At 41.2% G+C, this 24247-nt stretch overlaps 2 protein-coding genes across 2 annotated transcripts; both read right to left on the bottom strand.

The window, feature by feature from the left end:
* Positions 1 to 308: 308 nt before the first annotated feature.
* LOC128363439 (uncharacterized) lies at positions 309 to 20699 on the bottom strand. Its single transcript, XM_053324441.1, has 6 exons — positions 18295 to 20699; positions 14552 to 16972; positions 10970 to 13390; positions 7424 to 9844; positions 3826 to 6292; positions 309 to 2804 (listed from the first exon to the last, which is right to left on the bottom strand). The coding sequence occupies exons 1-6, from the start codon at positions 20682 to 20684 to the stop codon at positions 309 to 311; spliced, it is 14616 nt and encodes a 4871-aa protein (XP_053180416.1). The 5' UTR covers positions 20685 to 20699.
* Positions 20700 to 21413: 714 nt separating this feature from the next.
* On the bottom strand, positions 21414 to 23852 carry LOC128363438 (protocadherin gamma-A7-like). The gene is made up of 2 exons (XM_053324440.1): positions 23569 to 23852; positions 21414 to 22281 (listed from the first exon to the last, which is right to left on the bottom strand). Exons 1-2 carry the CDS (start codon positions 23850 to 23852, stop codon positions 21414 to 21416), a joined length of 1152 nt encoding a protein of 383 aa, XP_053180415.1.
* Between the last annotated feature and the right edge of the window lie 395 nt (positions 23853 to 24247).

Genomic DNA, 24247 nt, shown 5'->3' with positions numbered 1-24247 from the left:
ATCAAACTATTGTTTTTTGTTTCTCCTTCCACATGACTGGACACATATAGCCCATAAATGTTCTCCAATTAAAGCACTTCCCCAAAAAACACGTCATGCACTACAGAAAAGAAGATGCTGGTAGCCCAAAACAGTATTCAGCCTTTTATAGTGTGAATTTTCTATACAGCCTATTCCTCCGTTCAGTCAACTGGCTCAACTCTGAGAGGAGCTATCCAACACAAGTGGTGCTGAAGAAGCACGGTAGTCAGTGAAACAAGACCTTAAGGAAAATAGTATCTGTAATATGAAAAAAAACCTGATATGATTTATTCATCGGAAGTTTGTGGAGAATCATGAATAAAGACACGCACCTCTAAAGGAGAGTCAGGTTCATCCAGGATGCTCTTTTCACTTTGTATCCGCTGCATCGTCCCTGTAGAACTGGGGTCCATTATCAGCACGTTCTGACTACCAGCTGTGCCGAACTTACAGTCACTCTTTCTGGAGTCAGTGGTCCTGCACACCTCGTAATTGTACACGTGTTGGAGAGTCCCTGTCCCCAAAGTGTCTGAGTAACGTGGTGGATAATATGGAATCACAGGGAGATTGGAGTGATACAGGATGCGAGACTGTCTCCATCTGTAGATTTTCACTGATATAATAACCACTAAACACGTGATGAAGAGGAAGGAAACTACAGCCAGAGCCAACACTAAGTAAAAAGTCAGGTTGTCATTGTACTCCTTGTCGTGTGTAAAGTCAGTGAACTCTGACAGCACTTCAGGGAAGCTGTCCGCCACCGCCACGTTAACAATGACTGTAGCTGAACGAGAGGGCTGCCCGTTGTCCTCCACTATAACAGTCAGTCTTTGTTTCACAGCATCTTTATCAGTCACCTGGCGGATAGTTCTTATTTCTCCATTCTGTAAGCCCACTTCAAACAGCGCCCTGTCTGTGGCTTTCTGCAGTTTATAGGAGAGCCAGGCATTCTGTCCAGAGTCCACATCCACAGCCACCACTTTAGTCACCAGATAGCCCACATCTGCTGATCGAGGAACCATTTCAGCCACCAGAGAGCCACCAGTCTGGACTGGGTACAAAACCTGAGGGGGGTTGTCGTTCTGGTCCTGGATCATTATTTTCACTGTAGCAACCGAACTCAGAGGAGGAGATCCGGCATCACGTGCAGTCACATTGAATTCAAACCATTTGATTTGTTCATAATCAAACGACCTCACTGCATGAACGACACCGTTTTCTGAGTTTATGGACACTAATGACGACACAGCTACTCCATTAATCTCTTTCTCCTCCAGAAAGTAAGACACTCGAGCGTTTTGGCCCCAGTCTGCATCACTAGCACTGATAGTAAACACAGAGAATCCGGGAGAGTTGTTCTCTGGTACAGTCTTACTATATTCTGACTGCTTGAATTTGGGTGGGCTGTCATTCACGTCAGACACTTTAACATTAATGTTTTTACTGTTAGACAGAGGAGGAGAGCCTTGGTCAGAGACGGTTATGGTGATATTATACTCAGGAATACTTTCTCTGTCTAAGAAGTCTTCTGTTACTATTGTATAATATCCTGTTAATGAAGATTCAATTTTGAAAGGTACGTCAGAGGTAATGGAGCACTTGACAACACCGTTTCCATCAGAGTCTTCATCATCCACGTTAACAACAGCTATAGTTGTACCGGGGGGAGAATCCTCCGATATAGAGTTAGAAAATGACATAAGCTGTATTGTAGGGACATTGTCATTTTCATCAAGTATTTGAACAATAACTTTGCACGTATCTGTATATCCCCCGTGGTCACTAGCCTGAACATTTAATTGGTAAGTCTTAGATTTTTCAAAATCCAGTTTACCTGTAACTTTAATCTCTCCTGTTTTAGAATTTACTTCAAACAGCTGTTTCGCCTCTTTAGCGACATGGGGGAAGGAATAAGTGACTTCACTACTGACTCCTTCATCTGCGTCATTTGCACTAACAGTGGTTACCACAGTTCCTTCAGGAGAATTTTCCCTGACATCTGCTTTATAAACAGGCTGGCTACACACTGGCGCATTATCGTTAACATCAAGCACAGTTATATGAATACGCACCGTTCCTGATCTGTGTGGCTCACCGCCATCTGAAGCAATCAACACGAGTGAGTGAGTCTCCTCTTTCTCTCGATCTAACGGGGTCTGTAAAACCATTTCGATAAATTTGCCTCCATCTGCTTGGCTCTGGATTTCCAATTTGAAATTATCTGAGGGTTTAAGTGTGTATTTCTGAATATCATTAATGCCAACATCAGGATCGTCTGCACTCACCAATGAGAAACGAGTTCGTAATGCGGCATTTTCAACAATTTTCAAATTGATTTCATCTTTTGGGAACGACGGACTGTTATCATTAATGTCTGTAACCTCCACTGTTACCCGATAAAGCTGAATTGGATTTTCTAAAATTACCTCGAAACTGAAGCTACAGGGCGTCGTCTGTCCACAAAGCTCTTCTCGGTCGACTCGTTCTTTAATAACAAGTGTGCCTTTGTCTCGGTTTAAATCCACATACTGTCGACTTCCTTTAGTAATAATACGAGCTTTACCTGATATGAGTCTCGCCACATCCAAGCCTAAATCTCTAGCAATGTTTCCAACGAAAGACCCTTCTGCCTGCTCCTCCGGTATAGAATACCGAGCCTGCCCGGTCACTGAGCTCAGCTTGAAAAGACAAAGAATGACAAACAGTGCTTGCCATCGGCCTCTGCAAACGGTTATCCACATCCACCCCATCATAAATCCAAGAGTACACACGCAGTAATCCTTCTATATGGAAAATCCTCGTTATCAAATCCAAAAAATGAAAAGATAACGGTATTTTCAGCAGTGAAATTCAAGGAGAAATGCTATCATTGAAACGTTGACGAGCCAGACCGTCCTCTTACCAACCAGTGAAACAGTGAGAGGAATAAAGGGGTGGACCGTTGCTGCTTATTTGGACAGTTAGTCAGTGATGAATCAACAGCGGCGCTCAGAGCCCATCCAGGGTAATGTATTTGATAAGAACATTATTAGGAATAGTTAAAATGATGTATTAAACCTTATGGGTTGTTTTTATTCTTATTTGGATCATTTTGGAATTATATTTTACATGGGGATTATGAATGGAGCCTGTGCTCATAAATCGACCAGCTCTAATTCCACAAAGTTTCTTAATATTAAGATGATAGTGGAAACGTGTTTTTCAGCGAATTTCAAGAAAATATTATTTCTCTAAATATCACGACTGATGCTGATGGTGAAACAATATGATAACCCGATGTATAAATTAAATAATAATAATACAGACACATACAGAAACAATACTACATTCTAAATACTGAAAAAATAATATGGATAGTGAAAACAGCGAGAAAAGAAACAATCGTTTCTGGTTCTTTTGTTGGTAGCTGAATCATTGTTGTTTTTCCATGTACATTGTATATGTAGTTAGTTTTCAAAATGAAACCCAATTCCCGCTTACTAACATATCTTAATAATGTTGAAATAATAAAATAGGTACAAATCTGCATGATACAATATTTGATAAATGTTAACTCCCACTGAATAAGCGATTAAACTCCACCTGCTGAAGCCAGTCTGTGGTTACATGTGAAGTAATATTAAATGTTACTATTGTGTCGTTTTCAAATATATGTAAAGAATGGAATTGAGAATATTTACAGCTTTACTTGCAGGAGATGTCGTGCAGAAAGTTAGCGAGAATTAAGGCAATGACCAACTTTTCCAGCACCATGGACAGCGAAACGGAGGCACCACTGAAATCCGTTCAATTGTAATTTATCTAAATACTGTCAGAAAAAAGATACGAAAAAAAATAAAACCGGAAAGACGAGAATAAGTACCATGGAGAATTCAAGAAATTACTCACCAAGGTTGACATTTGAGAGCAGGTCCCTGTCAGCTGCTTTTCCACCTGTGGTGTATCAGCCTCAGCTCCATCCACACTCACTAAACTTGGACTCATCGGTTGCATATATTTCATGTCACTCTTTCTGGAGTCAGTCGTCCTGCACACCTCGTAATTGTACACGTGTTGGAGAGTCCCTGTCCCCAAAGTGTCTGAGTAACGTGGTGGATAATATGGAATCACAGGGAGATTGGAGTGATACAGGATGCGAGACTGTCTCCATCTGTAGATTTTCACTGATATAATAACCACTAAACACGTGATGAAGAGGAAGGAAACTACAGCCAGAGCCAACACTAAGTAAAAAGTCAGGTTGTCATTGTACTCCTTGTCGTGTGTAAAGTCAGTGAACTCTGACAGCACTTCAGGGAAGCTGTCCGCCACCGCCACGTTAACAATGACTGTAGCTGAACGAGAGGGCTGCCCGTTGTCCTCCACTATAACAGTCAGTCTTTGTTTCACAGCATCTTTATCAGTCACCTGGCGGATAGTTCTTATTTCTCCATTCTGTAAGCCCACTTCAAACAGCGCCCTGTCTGTGGCTTTCTGCAGTTTATAGGAGAGCCAGGCATTCTGTCCAGAGTCCACATCCACAGCCACCACTTTAGTCACCAGATAGCCGACATCTGATGAACGAGGAACCATTTCACCCACCACAGAGCCACCAGTCTGGACTGGGTACAGAACCTGAGGGGGGTTGTCGTTCTGGTCTTGGATCATTATTTTCACTGTAGCTACCGAACTCAGAGGAGGAGATCCGGCATCACGTGCAGTCACATTGAATTCAAACCATTTGATTTGTTCATAATCAAACGACCTCACTGCATGAACGACACCGTTTTCTGAGTTTATGGACACTAATGACGACACAGCTACTCCATTAATCTCTTTCTCCTCCAGAAAGTAAGACACTCGAGCGTTTTGGCCCCAGTCTGCATCACTAGCACTGATAGTAAACACAGAGAATCCGGGAGAGTTGTTCTCTGGTACAGTCTTACTATATTCTGACTGCTTGAATTTGGGTGGGCTGTCATTCACGTCAGACACTTTAACATTAATGTTTTTACTGTTAGACAGAGGAGGAGAGCCTTGGTCAGAGACGGTTATGGTGATATTATACTCAGGAATACTTTCTCTGTCTAAGAAGTCTTCTGTTACTATTGTATAATATCCTGTTAATGAAGACTCAATTTTGAAAGGTACGTCAGAGTTAATGGAGCACTTGACAACACCGTTTCCATCAGAGTCTCCATCATCCACGTTAACAACAGCTATAGTTGTACCGGGGGGAGAATCCTCCGATATAGAGTTAGAAAATGACATAAGCTGTATTGTAGGGACATTGTCATTTTCATCAAGTATTTGAACAATAACTTTGCACGTATCTGTAAATCCCCCGTGGTCACTAGCCTGAACATTTAATTGGTAAGTTTTAGATTTTTCAAAATCTAATTTACCTGTAACTTTAATCTCTCCTGTTTTAGAATTTACTTCAAACAGCTGTTTCGCCTCTTTAGCGACATGGGGGAAGGAATAAGTGACTTCACTACTGACTCCTTCATCTGCGTCATTTGCACTAACAGTGGTTACCACAGTTCCTTCAGGAGAATTTTCCCTGACATCTGCTTTATAAACAGGCTGGCTACACACTGGTGCATTATCGTTAACATCAAGCACAGTTATATGAATACGCACCGTCCCTGATCTGTGTGGCTCACCGCCATCTGAAGCAATCAACACGAGTGAGTGAGTCTCCTCTTTCTCTCGATCTAACGGGGTCTGTAAAACCATTTCAATAAATTTGCCACCATCCGGTTGGCTATGGACTTCCAATTTGAAATGATCTGAAGGTTTAAGTGTGTATTTCTGAATATCGTTAATGCCAACATCAGGATCGTCTGCACTCACCAAAGAGAAACGAGTCCCTAGTGCAGCATTTTCAGCTATTTTCAAATTGATTTCAACCTTTTGGAACGACGGACTGTTATCATTAATGTCTGTTACCTCCACTGTTACCCGATAAAGCTGAATTGGATTTTCTAAAATGACCTCGAAACTGAAGCTACAGGGCGTCGTCTGTCCGCAAAGCTCTTCTCGGTCGATACGCTCTTTAATAACAAGTGTGCCTTTGTCTCGGTTTAAATCCACATACTGTCGACTTCCTTTTGTAATAATACGAGCTTTACCTGATTTGAGCCTCGCCACATCCAAGCCTAAATCTCTAGCAATGTTTCCAACGAAAGACCCTTCTGCCTGCTCCTCCGGTATAGAATACCGAGCCTGCCCGGTCACTGAGCTCAGCTTGAAAAGACAAAGAATGACAAACAGTGCTTGCCATCGGCCTCTGCAGACGGTTATCCACATCCACCCCATCATAAATCCAAGAGTACACACGCAGTAATCCTTCTATATGGAAAATCCTCGTAGTCAAATCAAAAATTGAAATGTTAAGTCTATAATGCAATAATTGAAACGTTGACGGACTAGACTGTCTTCTTACCAACCGATGAAACACTGAGAGGAATAAAGGGGTGGGCCGTTGCTCTGCTGGTTTGGATAGCTAGTCAGTGATGAATCAACAGCGGCGCTCAGAGCCCACGTACGGTAATGTATTTGATGTGTAAATTATTAGCAACAGTTCAAATTATGTATTAAAACCCTGTTTGTATTCTTATTTGGACCATTTTGGAATAAAGCTTTACATGGGAGACTTATTAATGGAACCTGAGTCTATAAATGCACTTGTTCAAATTCCACAAACGCATTTTAAGATTGAGATAACAGAGAAAAGGCTTTTACACCGAATTTCATTAAAACATTATTCCGTAAACATCACTACTGATGCTGTGTAGTGAAACAAGATGATGCTCTGTGCTATAAATTATATAATAATTTAAAATACGGTTAAATGCATAAACGATACTACATTCTAAATACTTAAAACAAATATAGATACAGAAAAAAAAGAAAATTATAATTTTCTGGTCCTTTCGTTTTTAGTTGTATCATTGTTGTTTTTCCATGTAAATTGTGAATGCAGCTATTTTTCAAAATGAAACCCGATTTCCGGTTGATAATAGATCTCAAGAATGTTGAAATATTAAAAAAGATTTTAACAATATGCATGACAATCTTGCAAAACCTTTGTTTCACCTCCCACTGAATAAGCGATGAAACTAGACCTGCTGAAGATAATTTTACTGGTGTTCCAACTTCTTCCAAAAACAACAGCAAGGCTGTGGTTAAATGTGAAGTAATATTCAGTTTTACAATGGTGTCGTTTTTAAATATATGCAAATTATTTGTTTCAGAACATTTACAGCTTGCCTTACAGTACAAGTCATTGAGAAAGTCACTTCAAAATGAATCCATCATTAACCTTTCCAGCACCATGGACAGCGAAATCAAGGCACTATTGAAATCCGTTGAAGTGATCTTTCTCTAAATACTGTCGGAGAAAACGCTATGGAAAAACGAAAATATGGAGTAAGCAGGATCCAAGAAATTACTCACCAAGGTTGACATTTGAGAGCAGGTCCCTGTCAGCTGCTTCTCCACCTGCGGTGTATCTGCCCCAGCTCCATCGATACTCACTAAACTTGGACTCATCGGTTGCATATATTTCATGTCACTCTTTCTGGAGTCAGTCGTCCTGCACACCTCGTAATTGTACACGTGTTGGAGAGTCCCTGTCCCCAAAGTGTCTGAGTAACGTGGTGGATAATATGGAATCACAGGGAGATTGGAGTGATACAGGATGCGAGACTGTCTCCATCTGTAGATTTTCACTGATATAATAACCACTAAACACGTGATGAAGAGGAAGGAAACTACAGCCAGAGCCAACACTAAGTAAAAAGTCAGGTTGTCATTGTACTCCTTGTCGTGTGTAAAGTCAGTGAACTCTGACAGCACTTCAGGGAAGCTGTCCGCCACCGCCACGTTAACAATGACTGTAGCTGAACGAGAGGGCTGCCCGTTGTCCTCCACTATAACAGTCAGTCTTTGTTTCACAGCATCTTTATCAGTCACCTGGCGGATAGTTCTTATTTCTCCATTCTGTAAGCCCACTTCAAACAGCGCCCTGTCTGTGGCTTTCTGTAGTTTATAGGAGAGCCAGGCATTCTGTCCAGAGTCCACATCCACGGCCACCACTTTAGTGACCAGATAGCCCACATCTGCTGAACGAGGAACCATTTCAGCCACCAGAGAACCACCAGTCTGGACTGGGTACAGAACCTGAGGAGGGTTGTCGTTCTGGTCCTGGATTATTATTTTCACTGTAGCAACCGAACTCAGAGGAGGAGATCCGGCATCACGTGCAGTCACGTTGAATTCAAACCATTTGATTTGTTCATAATCAAACGACCTCACTGCATGAACGACACCGTTTTCTGAGTTTATGGACACTAATGACGACACAGCTACTCCATTAATCTCTTTCTCCTCCAGAAAGTAAGACACTCGAGCGTTTTGGCCCCAGTCTGCATCACTAGCACTGATAGTAAACACAGAGAATCCAGGAGAGTTGTTCTCTGGTACAGTCTTACTATATTCTGACTGCTTGAATTTGGGTGGGCTGTCATTCACGTCAGACACTTTAACATTAATGTTTTTACTGTTAGACAGAGGAGGAGAGCCTTGGTCAGAGACGGTTATGGTGATATTATACTCAGGAATACTTTCTCTGTCTAAGAAGTCTTCTGTTACTATTGTATAATATCCTGTTAATGAAGACTCAATTTTGAAAGGTACGTCAGAGGTAATGGAGCACTTGACAACACCGTTTCCATCAGAGTCTTCATCATCCACGTTAACAACAGCTATAGTTGTACCGGGGGGAGAATCCTCCGATATAGAGTTAGAAAATGACATAAGCTGTATTGTAGGGACATTGTCATTTTCATCAAGTATTTGAACAATAACTTTGCACGTATCCGTATATCCCCCGTGGTCACTAGCCTGAACATTTAATTGGTAAGTCTTAGATTTTTCAAAATCCAGTTTACCTGTAACTTTAATCTCTCCTGTTTTCATATTTACTTCAAACAGCTGTTTCGCCTCTTTAGCGACATGAGCGATAGAATAAGTTACTTCACCGTAATGTCCTTTATCTGCGTCATTTGCACTAACAGTGGTTACCACAGTTCCTTCAGGAGAATTTTCCCTGACATCTGCTTTATAAACAGGCTGGCTACACACTGGCGCATTATCGTTAGCATCTAGCACAGTGATGTGAATACGCACCGTCCCTGATCTGTGTGGCTCACCGCCATCCGAAGCAATCAACACGAGTGAGTGACTCTCCTCTTTCTCTCGATCTAACGGGGTCTGTAAAACCATTTCGATAAAAATCCCTCCATCCAGTTGGCTCTGTATATCCAATTTGAAATGATCTGAAGGTTTAAGTGTGTATTTCTGAATATCATTAATACCAACATCGGGGTCTTCTGCACTCTCCAGTGAGAAACGAGTCCCAGCTGCAGCATTTTCGACAATTTTCAAATTAATTACATCTTTTGGGAACGACGGACTGTTATCATTAATGTCTGTTACCTCCACTGTTACCCGATAAAGCTGAATTGGATTTTCTAAAATGACCTCGAAACTGAAGCTACAGGGCGTCGTCTGTCCACAAAGCTCTTCTCGGTCGATTCGTTCTTTAATAACAAGTGTGCCTTTGTCTCGGTTTAAATCCACATACTGTCGACTTCCTTTTGTAATAATACGAGCTTTACCTGATATGAGTCTCGCCACATCCAAGCCTAAATCTCTAGCAATGTTTCCAACGAAAGACCCTTCTGCCTGCTCCTCCGGTATAGAATACCGAGCCTGCCCGGTCACTGAGCTCAGCTTGAAAAGACAAAGAATGACAAACAGTGCTTGCCATCGGCCTCTGCAGACGGTTATCCACATCCACCCCATCATAAATCCAAGAGTACACACGCAGTAATCCTTCTATATGGAAAATCCTCGTAGTCAAATCAAAAATTGAAATGTTAAGTCTATAATGCAATAATTGAAACGTTGACGGACTAGACTGTCTTCTTACCAACCGATGAAACACTGAGAGGAATAAAGGGGTGGGCCGTTGCTCTGCTGGTTTGGATAGCTAGTCAGTGATGAATCAACAGCGGCGCTCAGAGCCCATGTACGGTAATGTATTTGATGTGTAAATTATTAGGAAAAGTTCAAATTATGTATTAAAACCCTGTTTGTATTCATATGTAGATCATTTTGGAATAAAGCTTTACATGGGAGACTTATTAATGGAACCTGAGTCTATAAATCGACCAGCTCAAATTCCACAAACGCATTTTAAGATTGAGATAATAGAGAAAAGGCTTTTACACCGAATTAATTAAAACATTATTCCGTAAACATCACTACTGATGCTGTGTAGTGAAACAAGATGATGCTCTGTGCTATAAATTATATAATAATGTAAAATACGGATAAATGCATAAACGATACTACATTCTAAATACTTAAAACAAATATAGATACAGAAAAAAAGAAAATAATAATTTTCTGGTCCTTTCGTTTTTAGTTGTATCATTGTTGTTTTTCCATGTAAATTGTGAATGCAGCTATTTTTCAAAATGAAACTCGATTTCCGGTTGATAATAGATCTCAAGAATGGTGAAATATTAAAAAAGATTTTAACAATATGCATGACAAACTTGCAAAACCTTTGTTTCACCTCCCACTGAATAAGCGATGAAACTAGATAGAAGATAATTTTACTGGTGTTCCAATTTCTTCTAAAAACAACAGCCAGGCTGTGGTTAAATGTGAAGTAATATTCAGTTTTACAATGGTGTCGTTTTTAAATATATGCAAATTATTTGTTTCAGAACATTTACAGCTTGCCTTACAGTACAAGTCATTGAGAAAGTCACTTCAAAATGATTCCATCATCAACCATTCCAGCACCATGGACAGCGAAATCAAGGCACTATTGAAATCTGTTGAAGTGATCTTTCTCTAAATACTGTCGTAGAAAACGCTATGGAAAAACGAAAATATGGAGTAAGCAGGATCCAAGAAATTACTCACCAAGGTTGACATTTGAGAGCAGGTCCCTGTCAGCTGCTTCTCCACCTGCGGTGTATCTGCCCCAGCTCCATCGATACTCACTAAACTTGGACTCATCGGTTGCATATATTTCATGTCACTCTTTCTGGAGTCAGTCGTCCTGCACACCTCGTAATTGTACACGTGTTGGAGAGTCCCTGTCCCCAAAGTGTCTGAGTAACGTGGTGGATAATATGGAATCACAGGAAGATTGGAGTGATACAGGATGCGAGACTGTCTCCATCTGTAGATTTTCACTGATATAATAACCACTAAACACGTGATGAAGAGGAAGGAAACTACAGCCAGAGCCAACACTAAGTAAAAAGTCAGGTTGTCATTGTACTCCTTGTCGTGTGTAAAGTCAGTGAACTCTGACAGCACTTCAGGGAAGCTGTCCGCCACCGCCACGTTAACAATGACTGTAGCTGAACGAGAGGGCTGCCCGTTGTCCTCCACTATAACAGTCAGTCTTTGTTTCACAGCATCTTTATCAGTCACCTGGCGGATAGTTCTTATTTCTCCATTCTGTAAGCCCACTTCAAACAGCGCCCTGTCTGTGGCTTTCTGCAGTTTATAGGAGAGCCAGGCATTCTGTCCAGAGTCCACATCCACAGCCACCACTTTAGTCACCAGATAGCCCACATCTGCTGAACGAGGAACCATTTCAGCCACCAGAGAGCCACCAGTCTGGACTGGGTACAGAACCTGAGGGGGGTTGTCGTTCTGGTCCTGGATCATAAGTTTCACTGTAGCAACCGAACTCAGAGGAGGAGATCCGGCATCACGTGCAGTCACATTGAATTCAAACCATTTGATTTGTTCATAATCAAACGACCTCACTGCATGAACGACACCGTTTTCTGAGTTTATGGACACTAATGACGACACAGCTACTCCATTAATCTCTTTCTCCTCCAGAAAGTAAGACACTCGAGCGTTTTGGCCCCAGTCTGCATCACTAGCACTGAGAGTAAACACAGATAATCCGGGAGAGTTGTTCTCTGGTACATTCTTACTATATTCTGACTGCTTGAATTTGGGTGGGCTGTCATTCACGTCAGACACTTTAACATTAATGTTTTTACTGTTAGACAGAGGAGGAGAGCCTTGGTCAGAGACGGTTATGGTGATATTATACTCAGGAATACTTTCTCTGTCTAAGAAGTCTTCTGTTACTATTGTATAATATCCTGTTAATGAAGATTCAATTTTGAAAGGTACGTCAGAGTTAATGGAGCACTTGACAACACCGTTTCCATCAGAGTCTTCATCATCCACGTTAACAACAGCTATAGTTGTACCGGGGGGAGAATCCTCCGATATAGAGTTAGAAAATGACATAAGCTGTATTGTAGGGACATTGTCATTTTCATCAAGTATTTGAACAATAACTTTGCATGTATCTGTATATCCACCGTGGTCACTAGCCTTAACATTTAACTGGTAAGTTTTAGATTTTTCAAAATCCAGTTTACCTGTAACTTTAATCTCTCCTGTTTTAGAATTTACTTCAAACAGCTGTTTGGCCTCTTTAGCGACATGAGCGATAGAATAAGTTACTTCACTACTGACTCCTTCATCTGCGTCATTTGCACTAACAGTGGTTACCACAGTTCCTTCAGGAGAATTTTCTCTGACATCTGCTTTATAAACAGGCTGGCTACACACTGGTGCATTATCGTTAGCGTCTAGCACAGTGATGTGAATACGCACCGTCCCTGATCTGTGTGGCTCACCGCCATCTGAAGCAATCAACACGAGTGAGTGAGTCTCCTCTTTCTCTCGATCTAACGGGGTCTGTAAAACCATTTCGATAAAAATCCCTCCATCCTGTTGGCTCTGTATTTCCAATTTGAAATGATCTGAAGGTTTAAGTGTGTATTTCTGAATATCATTAATACCAACATCGGGGTCTTCTGCACTCTCTAGTGAGAAGCGAGTCCCCGATACAACACTTTCAGCAATTTTCAAATTGATTTCATCTTTTGGGAACGACGGACTGTTATCATTAATGTCTGTAACCTCCACTGTTACCCGATAAAGCTGAATTGGATTTTCTAAAATGACCTCGAAACTGAAGCTACAGGGCGTCGTCTGTCCACAAAGCTCTTCTCGGTCGATTCGTTCTTTAATAACAAGTGTGCCTTTGTCTCGGTTTAAATCCACATACTGTCGACTTCCTTTTGTAATAATACGAGCTTTACCTGATATGAGTCTCGCCACATCCAAGCCTAAATCTCTAGCAATGTTTCCAACGAAAGACCCTTCTGCCTGCTCCTCCGGTATAGAATACCGAGCCTGCCCGGTCACTGAGCTCAGCTTGAAAAGACAAAGAATGACAAACAGTGCTTGCCATCGGCCTCTGCAAACGGTTATCCACATCCACCCCATCATAAATCCAAGAGTACACACGCAGTAATCCTTCTATATGGACAATTGTCCTAATCAAATCCAAAAAATGAAAAGATTACGGTATTTTCAGCAGTGAAATTCAAGGAGAAATGCTATCATTGAAACGTTGACGAGCCAGACCGTCCTCTTACCAACCAGTGAAACAGTGAGAGGAATAAAGGGGTGGACCGTTGCTGCTTATTTGAACAGTTAGTCAGTGATGAATCAACAGCGGCGCTCAGAGCCCATCCAGGGTAATGTATTTGATATGAACATTATCAGGAACAGTTAAAATGATGTATTAAACCTTATGGGTTGTTTTTATTCTTTTTGGATCATTTTGGAATTATATTTTTTATGGGGGACTTATGAATGGAGCCTGTACGTATAAATCGACCACCTATAATTCAACAAAGTTTCTTAATATTAAGATAATAGACAAAACGTGTTTTTCAGCGAATTTCAAGAAAATATTATTTCTCTAAATATCACGCCTGATGCTGATGTTGAAACAATATGATAACCCGATGTATAAATTAAATAATAATAATAATACAGGCACATACAGAAACAATACTACATTCTAAATACTGAAAAAAATAATATAGATAGTGAAAACAGCGAGAAAAGAAACTATCGTTCCTGGTTCTTTTGTTGGTAGCTGAATCATTGTTATTTTTCCATGTAAATTGTGTATGTAGTTAGTTTTCCAAATGAAACCCAATTCCCGCTTACTAACAGATCTTAATAATGTTGAAATAATAAAATAGGTACAAATCTGCATGATACAATCTTTGATAAATGTTAACTCCCACTGAATAAGCGATTAAACTCCACCTGCTGAAGATCATCTTAACTCGTGTTCAAACTTCTGCCAGAAACAACAGCCAGGCTGTGGTTAAATGTGAAGTAATATTAAATGCTTCTATTGTGTCATTTTCAAATATATGTAGAGTATTTAATTGAGAATATTCACAGCTTTCCTTGTAGGAGTTGTCGTGCAAGTTAGCAGGAATTGATCCATTGACCAACTTTTCCAGCACCATGGCCAACGAAACCGAGAGACCTCTGAAATCCGTTCAAGTGCAATTTATCTAAACACTGTCAGAAAAAAGAAAACAAACTGAAAAACGAGAATATGTAGGATGACGAATTCAAGAAATTACTCACCAAGGTTGACATTTGTGAGCAGGTCCCTGTCAGCTGCTTTTCCAACTGTGGTGTATCAGCCTCAGCTCCATCCACACTCACTAAACTTGGACTCATCGGTTGCATATATTTCATGTCACTCTTTCTGGAGTCAGTCGTCCTGCACACCTCGTAATTATACACATGTTGGAGAGTCCCTGTCCCCAAAGTGTCTGAGTAACGTGGTGGATAATATGGAATCACAGGGAGATTGGAGTGATACAGGATGCGAGACTGTCTCCATCTGTAGATTTTCACTGATATAATAACCACTAAACACGTGATGAAGAGGAAGGAAACTACAGCCAGAGCCAACACTAAGTAAAAAGTCAGGTTGTCATTGTACTCCTTGTCGTGTGTAAAGTCAGTGAACTCTGACAGCACTTCAGGGAAGCTGTCCGCCACCGCCACGTTAACAATGACTGTAGCTGAACGAGAGGGCTGCCCGTTGTCCTCCACTATAACAGTCAGTCTTTGTTTCACAGCATCTTTATCAGTCACCTGGCGGATAGTTCTTATTTCTCCATTCTGTAAGCCCACTTCAAACAGCGCCCTGTCTGTGGCTTTCTGCAGTTTATAGGAGAGCCAGGCATTCTGTCCAGAGTCCACATCCACAGCCACCACTTTAGTGACCAGATAGCCCACATCTGCTGAACGAGGAACCATTTCAGCCACCAGAGAGCCACCAGTCTGGACTGGGTACAAAACCTGAGGGGGGTTGTCGTTCTGGTCCTGGATCATAAGTTTCACTGTAGCAACCGAACTCAGAGGAGGAGACCCGGCATCACGTGCAGTCACATTGAATTCAAACCATTTGATTTGTTCATAATCAAACGACCTCACTGCATGAACGACACCGTTTTCTGAGTTTATGGACACTAATGACGACACAGCTACTCCATTAATCTCTTTCTCCTCCAGAAAGTAAGACACTCGAGCGTTTTGGCCCCAGTCTGCATCACTAGCACTGAGAGTAAACACAGATAATCCGGGAGAGTTGTTCTCTGGTACATTCTTACTATATTCTGACTGCTTGAATTTGGGTGGGCTGTCATTCACGTCAGACACTTTAACATTAATGTTTTTACTGTTAGACAGAGGAGGAGAGCCTTGGTCAGAGACGGTTATGGTGATATTATACTCAGGAATACTTTCTCTGTCTAAGAAGTCTTCTGTTACTATTGTATAATATCCTGTTAATGAAGATTCAATTTTGAAAGGTACGTCAGAGGTAATGGAGCACTTGACAACACCGTTTCCATCAGAGTCTTCATCATCCACGTTAACAACAGCTATAGTTGTACCGGGGGGAGAATCCTCCGATATAGAGTTAGAAAATGACATAAGCTGTATTGTAGGGACATTGTCATTTTCATCAAGTATTTGAACAATAACTTTGCACGTATCTGTAAATCCCCCGTGGTCACTAGCCTTAACATTTAATTGGTAAGTTTTAGATTTTTCAAAATCTAGTTTACCTGTAACTTTAATCTCTCCTGTTTTAGAATTTACTTCAAACAGCTGTTTCGCCTCTTTAGCGACATGAGCGATAGAATAAGTGACTTCACTACTGACTCCTTCATCTGCGTCATTTGCACTAACAGTGGTTACCACAGTTCCTTCAGGAGAATTTTCTCTGACATCTGCTTTATAAACAGGCTGGCTACACACTGGCGCATTATCGTTAACATCAAGCACAGTGATGTGAATACGCACCGTCCCTGATCTGTGTGGCTCACCGCCATCTGAAGCAATCAACACGAGTGAGTGAGTCTCCTCTTTCTCTCGATCTAACGGATTCTTTAAAATCATTTCGATAAATTTGCCTCCATCCTGTTGGCTCTGTATTTCCAATTTAAAATGATCTGAGGGTTTAAGTGTGTATTTCTGAATATCATTAATACCAACATCAGGATCGTCTGCACTCTCTAGTGAGAAGCGAGTCCCAGCTGCAGCATTTTCGGCAATTTTCAAATTGATTTCATCTTTTGGGAACGACGGACTGTTATCATTAATGTCTGTTACCTCCACTGTTACCCGATAAAGCTGAATTGGATTTTCTAAAATTACCTCGAAACTGAAGCTACAGGGCGTCGTCTGTCCACAAAGCTCTTCTCGGTCGATTCGTTCTTTAATAACAAGTGTGCCTTTGTCTCGGTTTAAATCCACATACTGTCGACTTCCTTTTGTAATAATACGAGCTTTACCTGATATGAGCCTTGCCACATCCAAGCCTAAATCTCTAGCAATATTTCCAACGAAAGACCCTTCTGCCTGCTCCTCCGGTATAGAATACCGAGCCTGCCCGGTCACTGAGCTCAGCTTGAAAAGACAAAGAATGACAAACAGTGCTTGCCATCGGCCTCTGCAAACGGTTATCCACATCCACCCCATCATAAATCCAAGAGTACACACGCAGTAATCCTTCTATATGGACAATTGTCGTAATCAAATCCAAAAAATGAAAAGATAACGGTATTTTCAGCAGTGAAATTCAAGGAGAAATGCTATCATTGAAACGTTGACGAGCCAGACCGTCCTCTTACCAACCAGTGAAACAGTGAGAGGAATAAAGGGGTGGACCGTTGCTGCTTATTTGGACAGTTAGTCAGTGATGAATCAACAGCGGCGCTCAGAGCCCATCCAGGGTAATGTATTTGATATGAACATTATTAGGAATAGTTAAAATGATGTATTAAACCTTATGGGTTGTTATTATTCTTATTTGGATCATTTTGGAATTATACTTTACATGGGGACTTATGAATGGAGCCTGTGCTCATAAATCGACCAGCTCTGATTCAACAAAGTTTCTTAATATTAAGACAATAGAGAAAACGTGTTTTTCAGCGACTTTCAATAAAATATTATTTCTCTAAATATCACGACTGATGCTGATGGTGAAACAACATGATAACCCGATGTATAAATTAAATAATAATAATACAGTCAAATACAGAAACAATACTACATTCTAAATACTGAAAAAAAATATGGATAGTGAAAAAGCGAGAAAAGAAACAATTGTTCCTGGTTCTTTTGTTGGTAGCTGAATCATTGTTGTTTTTCCATGTAAATTGTGTATGTAGATAGTTTTCTAAATGAAACCCAATTCCCGCTTACTAACAGATCTTAATAATGTTGAAATAATGAAATAGGTACAAATCTGCATGATGCAATCTTTGATAAATGTTAACTCCCACTGAATAAGCGGTTAAACTCCACCTGCTGAAAATAATCTCATCTCGTGTTCAAACTTATGCCAGAAACAACAGCCAGTCTGTGGTTACATGTGAAGTAATATTAAATGTTACTATTGTGTCATTTTCAAAGATATGTAAAGAATTTAATTGAGAATGTTTACAGCTTTACTTGCAGGAGATGTCGTGCAGAAAGTTAGCCAGAATTTAGGCAATGACCAACTTTTCTAGCACCATGGACAGCGAAACCGAGGCACCACTGAAATCCGTTCAAGTGCAATTTATCTAAATACTGTCAGAAAAAAGATATGTAAAGAATTTAATTGAGAATATTTACAGCTTTCCTTGTAGGAGTTGTCGTGCAGAAAGTTAGCAGGAATTGATCTATTGACCAACTTTTCCAGCACCATGGACAACGAAACCGAGAGACCTCTGAAATCCGTTCAAGTGCAATTTATCTAAACACTGTCAGAAAAAAGAAAACAACCTTAAAAACGAGAATATGGAGCATGGAGAATTCAAGAAATTACTCACCAAGGTTGACATTAGAGAGCAGGTCCCTGACAGCTGCTTTTCCAACTGTGGTGTATCAGCCCCTGCTCCATCCACACTCACTAAACTTGGACTCATCGGTTGCATATATTTCATGTCACTCTTTCTGGAGTCAGTCGTCCTGCACACCTCATAATTGTACACGTGTTGGAGAGTCCCTGTCCCCAAAGTGTCTGAGTAACGTGGTGGATAATATGGAATCACAGGGAGATTGGAGTGATACAGGATGCGAGACTGTCTCCATCTGTAGATTTTCACTGATATAATAACCACTAAACACGTGATGAAGAGGAAGGAAACTACAGCCAGAGCCAACACTAAGTAAAAAGTCAGGTTGTCATTGTACTCCTTGTCGTGTGTAAAGTCAGTGAACTCTGACAGCACTTCAGGGAAGCTGTCCGCCACCGCCACGTTAACAATGACTGTAGCTGAACGAGAGGGCTGCCCGTTGTCCTCCACTATAACAGTCAGTCTTTGTTTTACAGCATCTTTATCAGTCACCTGGCGGATAGTTCTTATTTCTCCATTCTGTAAGCCCACTTCAAACAGCGCCCTGTCTGTGGCTTTCTGCAGTTTATAGGAGAGCCAGGCATTCTGTCCAGAGTCCACATCCACAGCCACCACTTTAGTCACCAGATAGCCCACATCTGCTGAGCGAGGCACCATTTCAGCCACCAGAGAGCCACCGGTCTGGACTGGGTACAGAACCTGAGGCGGGTTGTCGTTCTGGTCCTGGATTATTATTTTCACTGTCACATTGCTACTGAGTGGAGGGGAACCTCCATCCTGAGCTTTCACAGTGAGATGAAGTTCTTTGATTTGCTCATAATCAAACGAACGCACCGCGTGTAAAATCCCTGTTTCAGAGTTTATGGACAAATAGTTAGTAACGGGATTGCCGCTGATTTGTGTGTCCTCAAGAAAATAAGAGATCCTGGCGTTTTGATTCCAATCAGAGTCGCGCGCGCTGACAGTGATGACGGACACTCCAGGGGAATTATTCTCTGTGATGTAAGCAGAATAGGAATTCTTGTCGAACAATGGCCCATTGTCATTTACGTCAGAGATTCTAAGTTGCAATGTGACGAAGCTGGAAAGAGGAGGGGACCCTGAGTCGGTGGCTACTATTTTAATATCATATTCAGAAATAGTCTCTCTATCAAAATGCTGGTCTGCCACCAAATTATAGTAATTCGTTAATGACGACTGGATTTTAAAGGGAAGCGTTTTGTCTATAGTACATTTTATCTGTCCGTTTTTCGCTGAGTCGGCGTCTTTGACATTGATGACAGCTACTGTCGTGCCAAGGGGAGCATCTTCCGATACAGTATTAGAAAATGACATGATATTAATTACAGGGACATTGTCATTAACGTCACTTACATCAATTATTATTTTACTGGTCCCAGTCAAACCTCCTCGATCCCTTGCCTCTAGCCTGAGCTCATATTTCTTCTCTTTCTCAAAGTCTATAAGCCCTGAAACTGAAATGACACCCGTGTTTTCGTCGAAACTAAACATGTCGACCGTATTGCCTTTTATCTTGGAAAAACTGAATATTATTTCCCCATTAGAGCCAATGTCTGCATCAGTGGCGTTAACTGTTGTAATATAAGTCCCTTTTGGCGCATTTTCCACAACGAATGCCCTGTAAACTGACTGGTTGAACACAGGAGCATTATCGTTAACATCTAAAACAGATACATTTATGTTGACTGTGCCAGATCTCTGTGGGTTCCCACCGTCGACAGCAATTACTTTCAGAGAAAGAATTGGGTGTTCCTCTCTGTCTAATGGCTTCTGAAGGACCAATTCAGCGTATTTACTGCCGTCTGGATTTGCATGCTGTTTGAGAATAAAATAATTATTCGGAGATATAATGTAATTTTGTAATGCGTTTAGTCCAACGTCAGGATCAACTGCGCTTTCAACAGGAAATTTAGCTCCGATTGTAGCAGATTCGCTCGTTTCAAACATGATGTCTTTATTTGGAAAGAAAGGGGCATTGTCATTAATATCTAAAATTTCGACAGTTACACGATGAAGTTCAATTGGATTTTCTAAAATGATTTCGAAGCTGAGGCTACACGGTGTCACGTCTCCACAAAGCTGCTCTCGGTCTATTCTCTCATTCACGACTAGAATCCCTTTGTCCGTCTTCAGCTCAGTGTACTGGATGTTTTCTCCACTCACGATACGGGCACGGCCAGAGCGAAGCCGTTTCAGATCCAGACCGAGGTCTTGTGCTACATTGCCAATAATAGAGCCTTTCTTCATCTCCTCTGGTATAGAATAACGAATCTGACCAGCCACTCGATCAGTCATGAAAGTAAGCAAAATGAGAATGCATACTTCCCATCGTAATATACAAGACAATCGCCATCTTACACTTCTGGTGCAGAGTTGTCCTCGAGGTGCCATACCATAAACAGGTCTCCACGAATTATGCGTCCTCACTTGAATAAAATAAAAATGAGCATGTAGTCTAGTTTAAACAAATGGTTCTGCTCCTCGTATATTTCAAAGACAAGTGTAAATGACGACAACGACCTGTCCTCTCACGAAGGACAGTATATCTGACGAAGAGCAGTGAAGGTGGAGAAAAGGCAGGTTGTTAACACTCAAATTGTTTTGCTGACCAACAGCGTCACTTAGAGCCCAAAAGCTGAACTCCTCACACTGCAGTTAAGGCCAAGTATACATCCCTTCTCAATATAAACAGCTACTCCTGAATTGTTTACTATAACTACATTTGGATCCATTTTATTTTTTAAATTGAACGACTAAACCAGCAGCAGAAAACAATACTCAAACTGCAGTGACCTCCCATAAAATGTTACAATATTAGAGATACGAAATGACAGGCACATAGTGACTGATGGAAGATGTCTATGTCTATGTTAATGAAGTGAAATGAGAACAGGAGCTCAAGAAAATATGTGGACAATCAATTACTGGTATTGCACGAAACTCAGTATTACGGTCTTATGCAGGTCAACACTTAAACCTCAGTTGTCTGTTGATCAATTAAGTCCAAACATATGGCAGGTGAGTTTAAACAGTTAACAGTTCACAAAGGGGACACTGTGGGGTCTGGTGCTGCACGAAAAACAGAGATTGTGTCTTTAACTCAGATGATAAAGCTGAACTAACCTCAAGAGGAGAGTCTGGTTCATCCAGGATGCTCCTTTCACTCTGTATCCGCTGCATCGTCCCTGTAGAACTGGGGTCCATTATCAGCACGTTTTGACTACCTGCTCTGCCGAACTTACAGTCACTCTTTCTGGAGTCAGTCGTCCTGCACACCTCGTAATTGTACACGTGTTGGAGAGTCCCTGTCCCCAAAGTGTCTGAGTAACGTGGTGGATAATATGGAATCACAGGGAGATTGGAGTGATACAGGATGCGAGACTGTCTCCATCTGTAGATTTTCACTGATATAATAACCACTAAACACGTGATGAAGAGGAAGGAAACTACAGCCAGAGCCAACACTAAGTAAAAAGTCAGGTTGTCATTGTACTCCTTGTCGTGTGTAAAGTCAGTGAACTCTGACAGCACTTCAGGGAAGCTGTCCGCCACCGCCACGTTAACAATGACTGTAGCTGAACGAGAGGGCTGCCCGTTGTCCTCCACTATAACAGTCAGTCTTTGTTTCACAGCATCTTTATCAGTCACCTGGCGGATAGTTCTTATTTCTCCATTCTGTAAGCCCACTTCAAACAGCGCCCTGTCTGTGGCTTTCTGCAGTTTATAGGAGAGCCAGGCATTCTGTCCAGAGTCCACATCCACAGCCACAACTTTAGTGACCAGATAGCCCACATCTGCTGAACGAGGAACCATTTCAGCCACCAGAGAGCCACCAGTCTGGACCGGGTACAGAACCTGAGGGGGGTTGTCGTTCTGGTCCTGGATCATTATTTTCACGCTCACATTGCTACTGAGTGGAGGGGAGCCTCCATCCTGAGCTTTGATAATCAAAATAAGCTGTTTGATTTGCTCATAATCCAAAGCACGCACTGCATGTATTACCCCACTTTCCGAATTGATAGAAACATAATCAGAAACAGGAGAGCCACCGATATTAGTATTCTCCAGAATATAAGAAATACGAGCATTTTGATTTTCATCAGGATCTTTAGCCTTTACAGTGAGAACAGAAACTCCTGGAGAGTTATTCTCTGTCATAAACGCACTGTAAACACTTTGTGGAAACACTGGAGCATTGTCATTTACATCCGAAACTTTTAAATGAAATGTTCTTTTTGTTGATAGAGGAGGCCTTCCTGCATCTGTCGCAACTACAGTGATATTATACTCTGAAACACTTTCACGATCTAATACAGTATCTGTTATCATAGTATAGTAATTTCTTAAATTGGATTTAATCTTGAAAGGTGCATTATGTTCTATTTTACAATTGACTTGTCCGTTTTCAACCGAATCAAGATCTTTTACATTTATAATGCCAATAGTGGTACCAGGAGGGGAGTCCTCTGACACTGGACTAGTGAATGACATGACGCTTATGACAGGGGCGTTGTCATTTACATCGCTTACTTCAATTATCACTTCACTTGAATCCGTCAAACCGCCCTGATCCTTTGCATCTATTCTGAGTTCGTACTTTTTGTCTTTTTCATAATCAATAGAACCGATTATTAAAATGACGCCAGTTCTTTCATCCAAACTAAACAAATCACCGAGACCACTGTTGAGATCTGAAAAATAATATGTCACCATACCATATGACCCGATATCTGCATCGCTGGCATTGACAGTGGTAACATAAGTTTCTTTAGGAGCGTTTTCCCTAACTGTAGCTTTGTACACCGATTGATTAAATACAGGCGCATTATCATTGGCATCAAGTATAGTGATATCTATGTTTACTGTACCAGATCTCTGCGGGTTTCCGCCATCTACAGCTATTAACTTTAGAGACAGGCTGGGCTGCTTCTCTCTGTCTAATGGCTTCTGAAGTATCATCTCAGCATATTTCTTACCATCTGCATTAGAGTTCTGTTTCAAAACGAAATTGTCATTCTCGGTCAAAAAATATTCTCTAAGTCCATTAACACCAACATCTGGGTCTTCTGCACTTGTCAATGAAAAACGAGCGCCAGTAGTAGCTGATTCACTGATTTCAAAATGGATTCTATCTCTTTTAAATGTGGGTGAATGATCGTTTATGTCTGTTATTTCAACTGTGATTTGATGTAACTCCATAGGGTTTTCTAAAATCATCTCAAAGCTGAAGCTGCACGGCGTTACGTCCCCACAAAGCTGCTCTCGGTCTATTCTCTCATTGACAACCAAAATCCCTTTGTCTGTCTTCAGCTCGGTGTAGTGGATGCTCTCTCCGGTCACGATACGGGCCCGGCCAGAACGAAGCCTTTTCAAATCCAAACCAAGGTCTTGTGCTACATTACCAATGATGGAGCCTTTCTTCATCTCCTCCGGGATTGAATATCGGATATGTCCGCTGACCATATAGTTAAGATAACAGAAAATAAACAAAAGCTGCCAAATCTGTCCGCAGCCAAAGCGCCATTTTACGCACTGGCTGCAGGGTGGTATTCTACATGCCATCGCAAAAGGAAGAAAAACGAAAATATACTCCAAAACTATCCAAGCAAGATAGCTATTCTGAAAAATATATTAAAAATGGTTTTGGCTTTCCAGTTGAGCACTTCTGTATATTTGAACGGATATATCACTTAACGCCAGTCTGTTTTCTTCGAAGCTCAGTCGACATAATACACAGTCTCTGTCGTTCTGTTATAGGCCAGAGTGGAAAAGGAGGGGACTGCTCGATGTTTTAGAGATGTTGAATTGGCCAACAGCGTCTCTTAGAGTCCAAACTCAGTAAGACCATGCAACATTAA

Source organism: Scomber japonicus, chromosome 8 (assembly GCF_027409825.1).
Source record: "Scomber japonicus isolate fScoJap1 chromosome 8, fScoJap1.pri, whole genome shotgun sequence".
NCBI lineage: Eukaryota > Metazoa > Chordata > Actinopteri > Scombriformes > Scombridae > Scomber > Scomber japonicus.
This window is presented reverse-complemented; position numbering and strand designations above follow the sequence as displayed.

Excerpts from the sequence above, each read along its gene's own strand:
- LOC128363439 (XM_053324441.1), bottom strand. The coding sequence starts at position 20,684 with ATGACTGATCGAGTGGCTGGTCAGATTCGTTATTCTATACCAGAGGAG. Across the intron at positions 16,973-18,294 it reads TCCATATTCTCGTTTTTAAG|AGGCCGATGGCAAGCACTGT; the intron begins GTTGTTTTCTTT and ends AACCGTTTGCAG. Across the intron at positions 9,845-10,969 it reads CCTGCTTACTCCATATTTTC|AGGCCGATGGCAAGCACTGT; the intron begins GTTTTTCCATAG and ends AACCGTCTGCAG.
- LOC128363438 (XM_053324440.1), bottom strand. The coding sequence starts at position 23,852 with ATGGTCAGCGGACATATCCGATATTCAATCCCGGAGGAGATGAAGAAA. Across the intron at positions 22,282-23,568 it reads ATGGAGTTACATCAAATCAC|AATAATGATCCAGGACCAGA; the intron begins AGTTGAAATAAC and ends TGTGAGCGTGAA.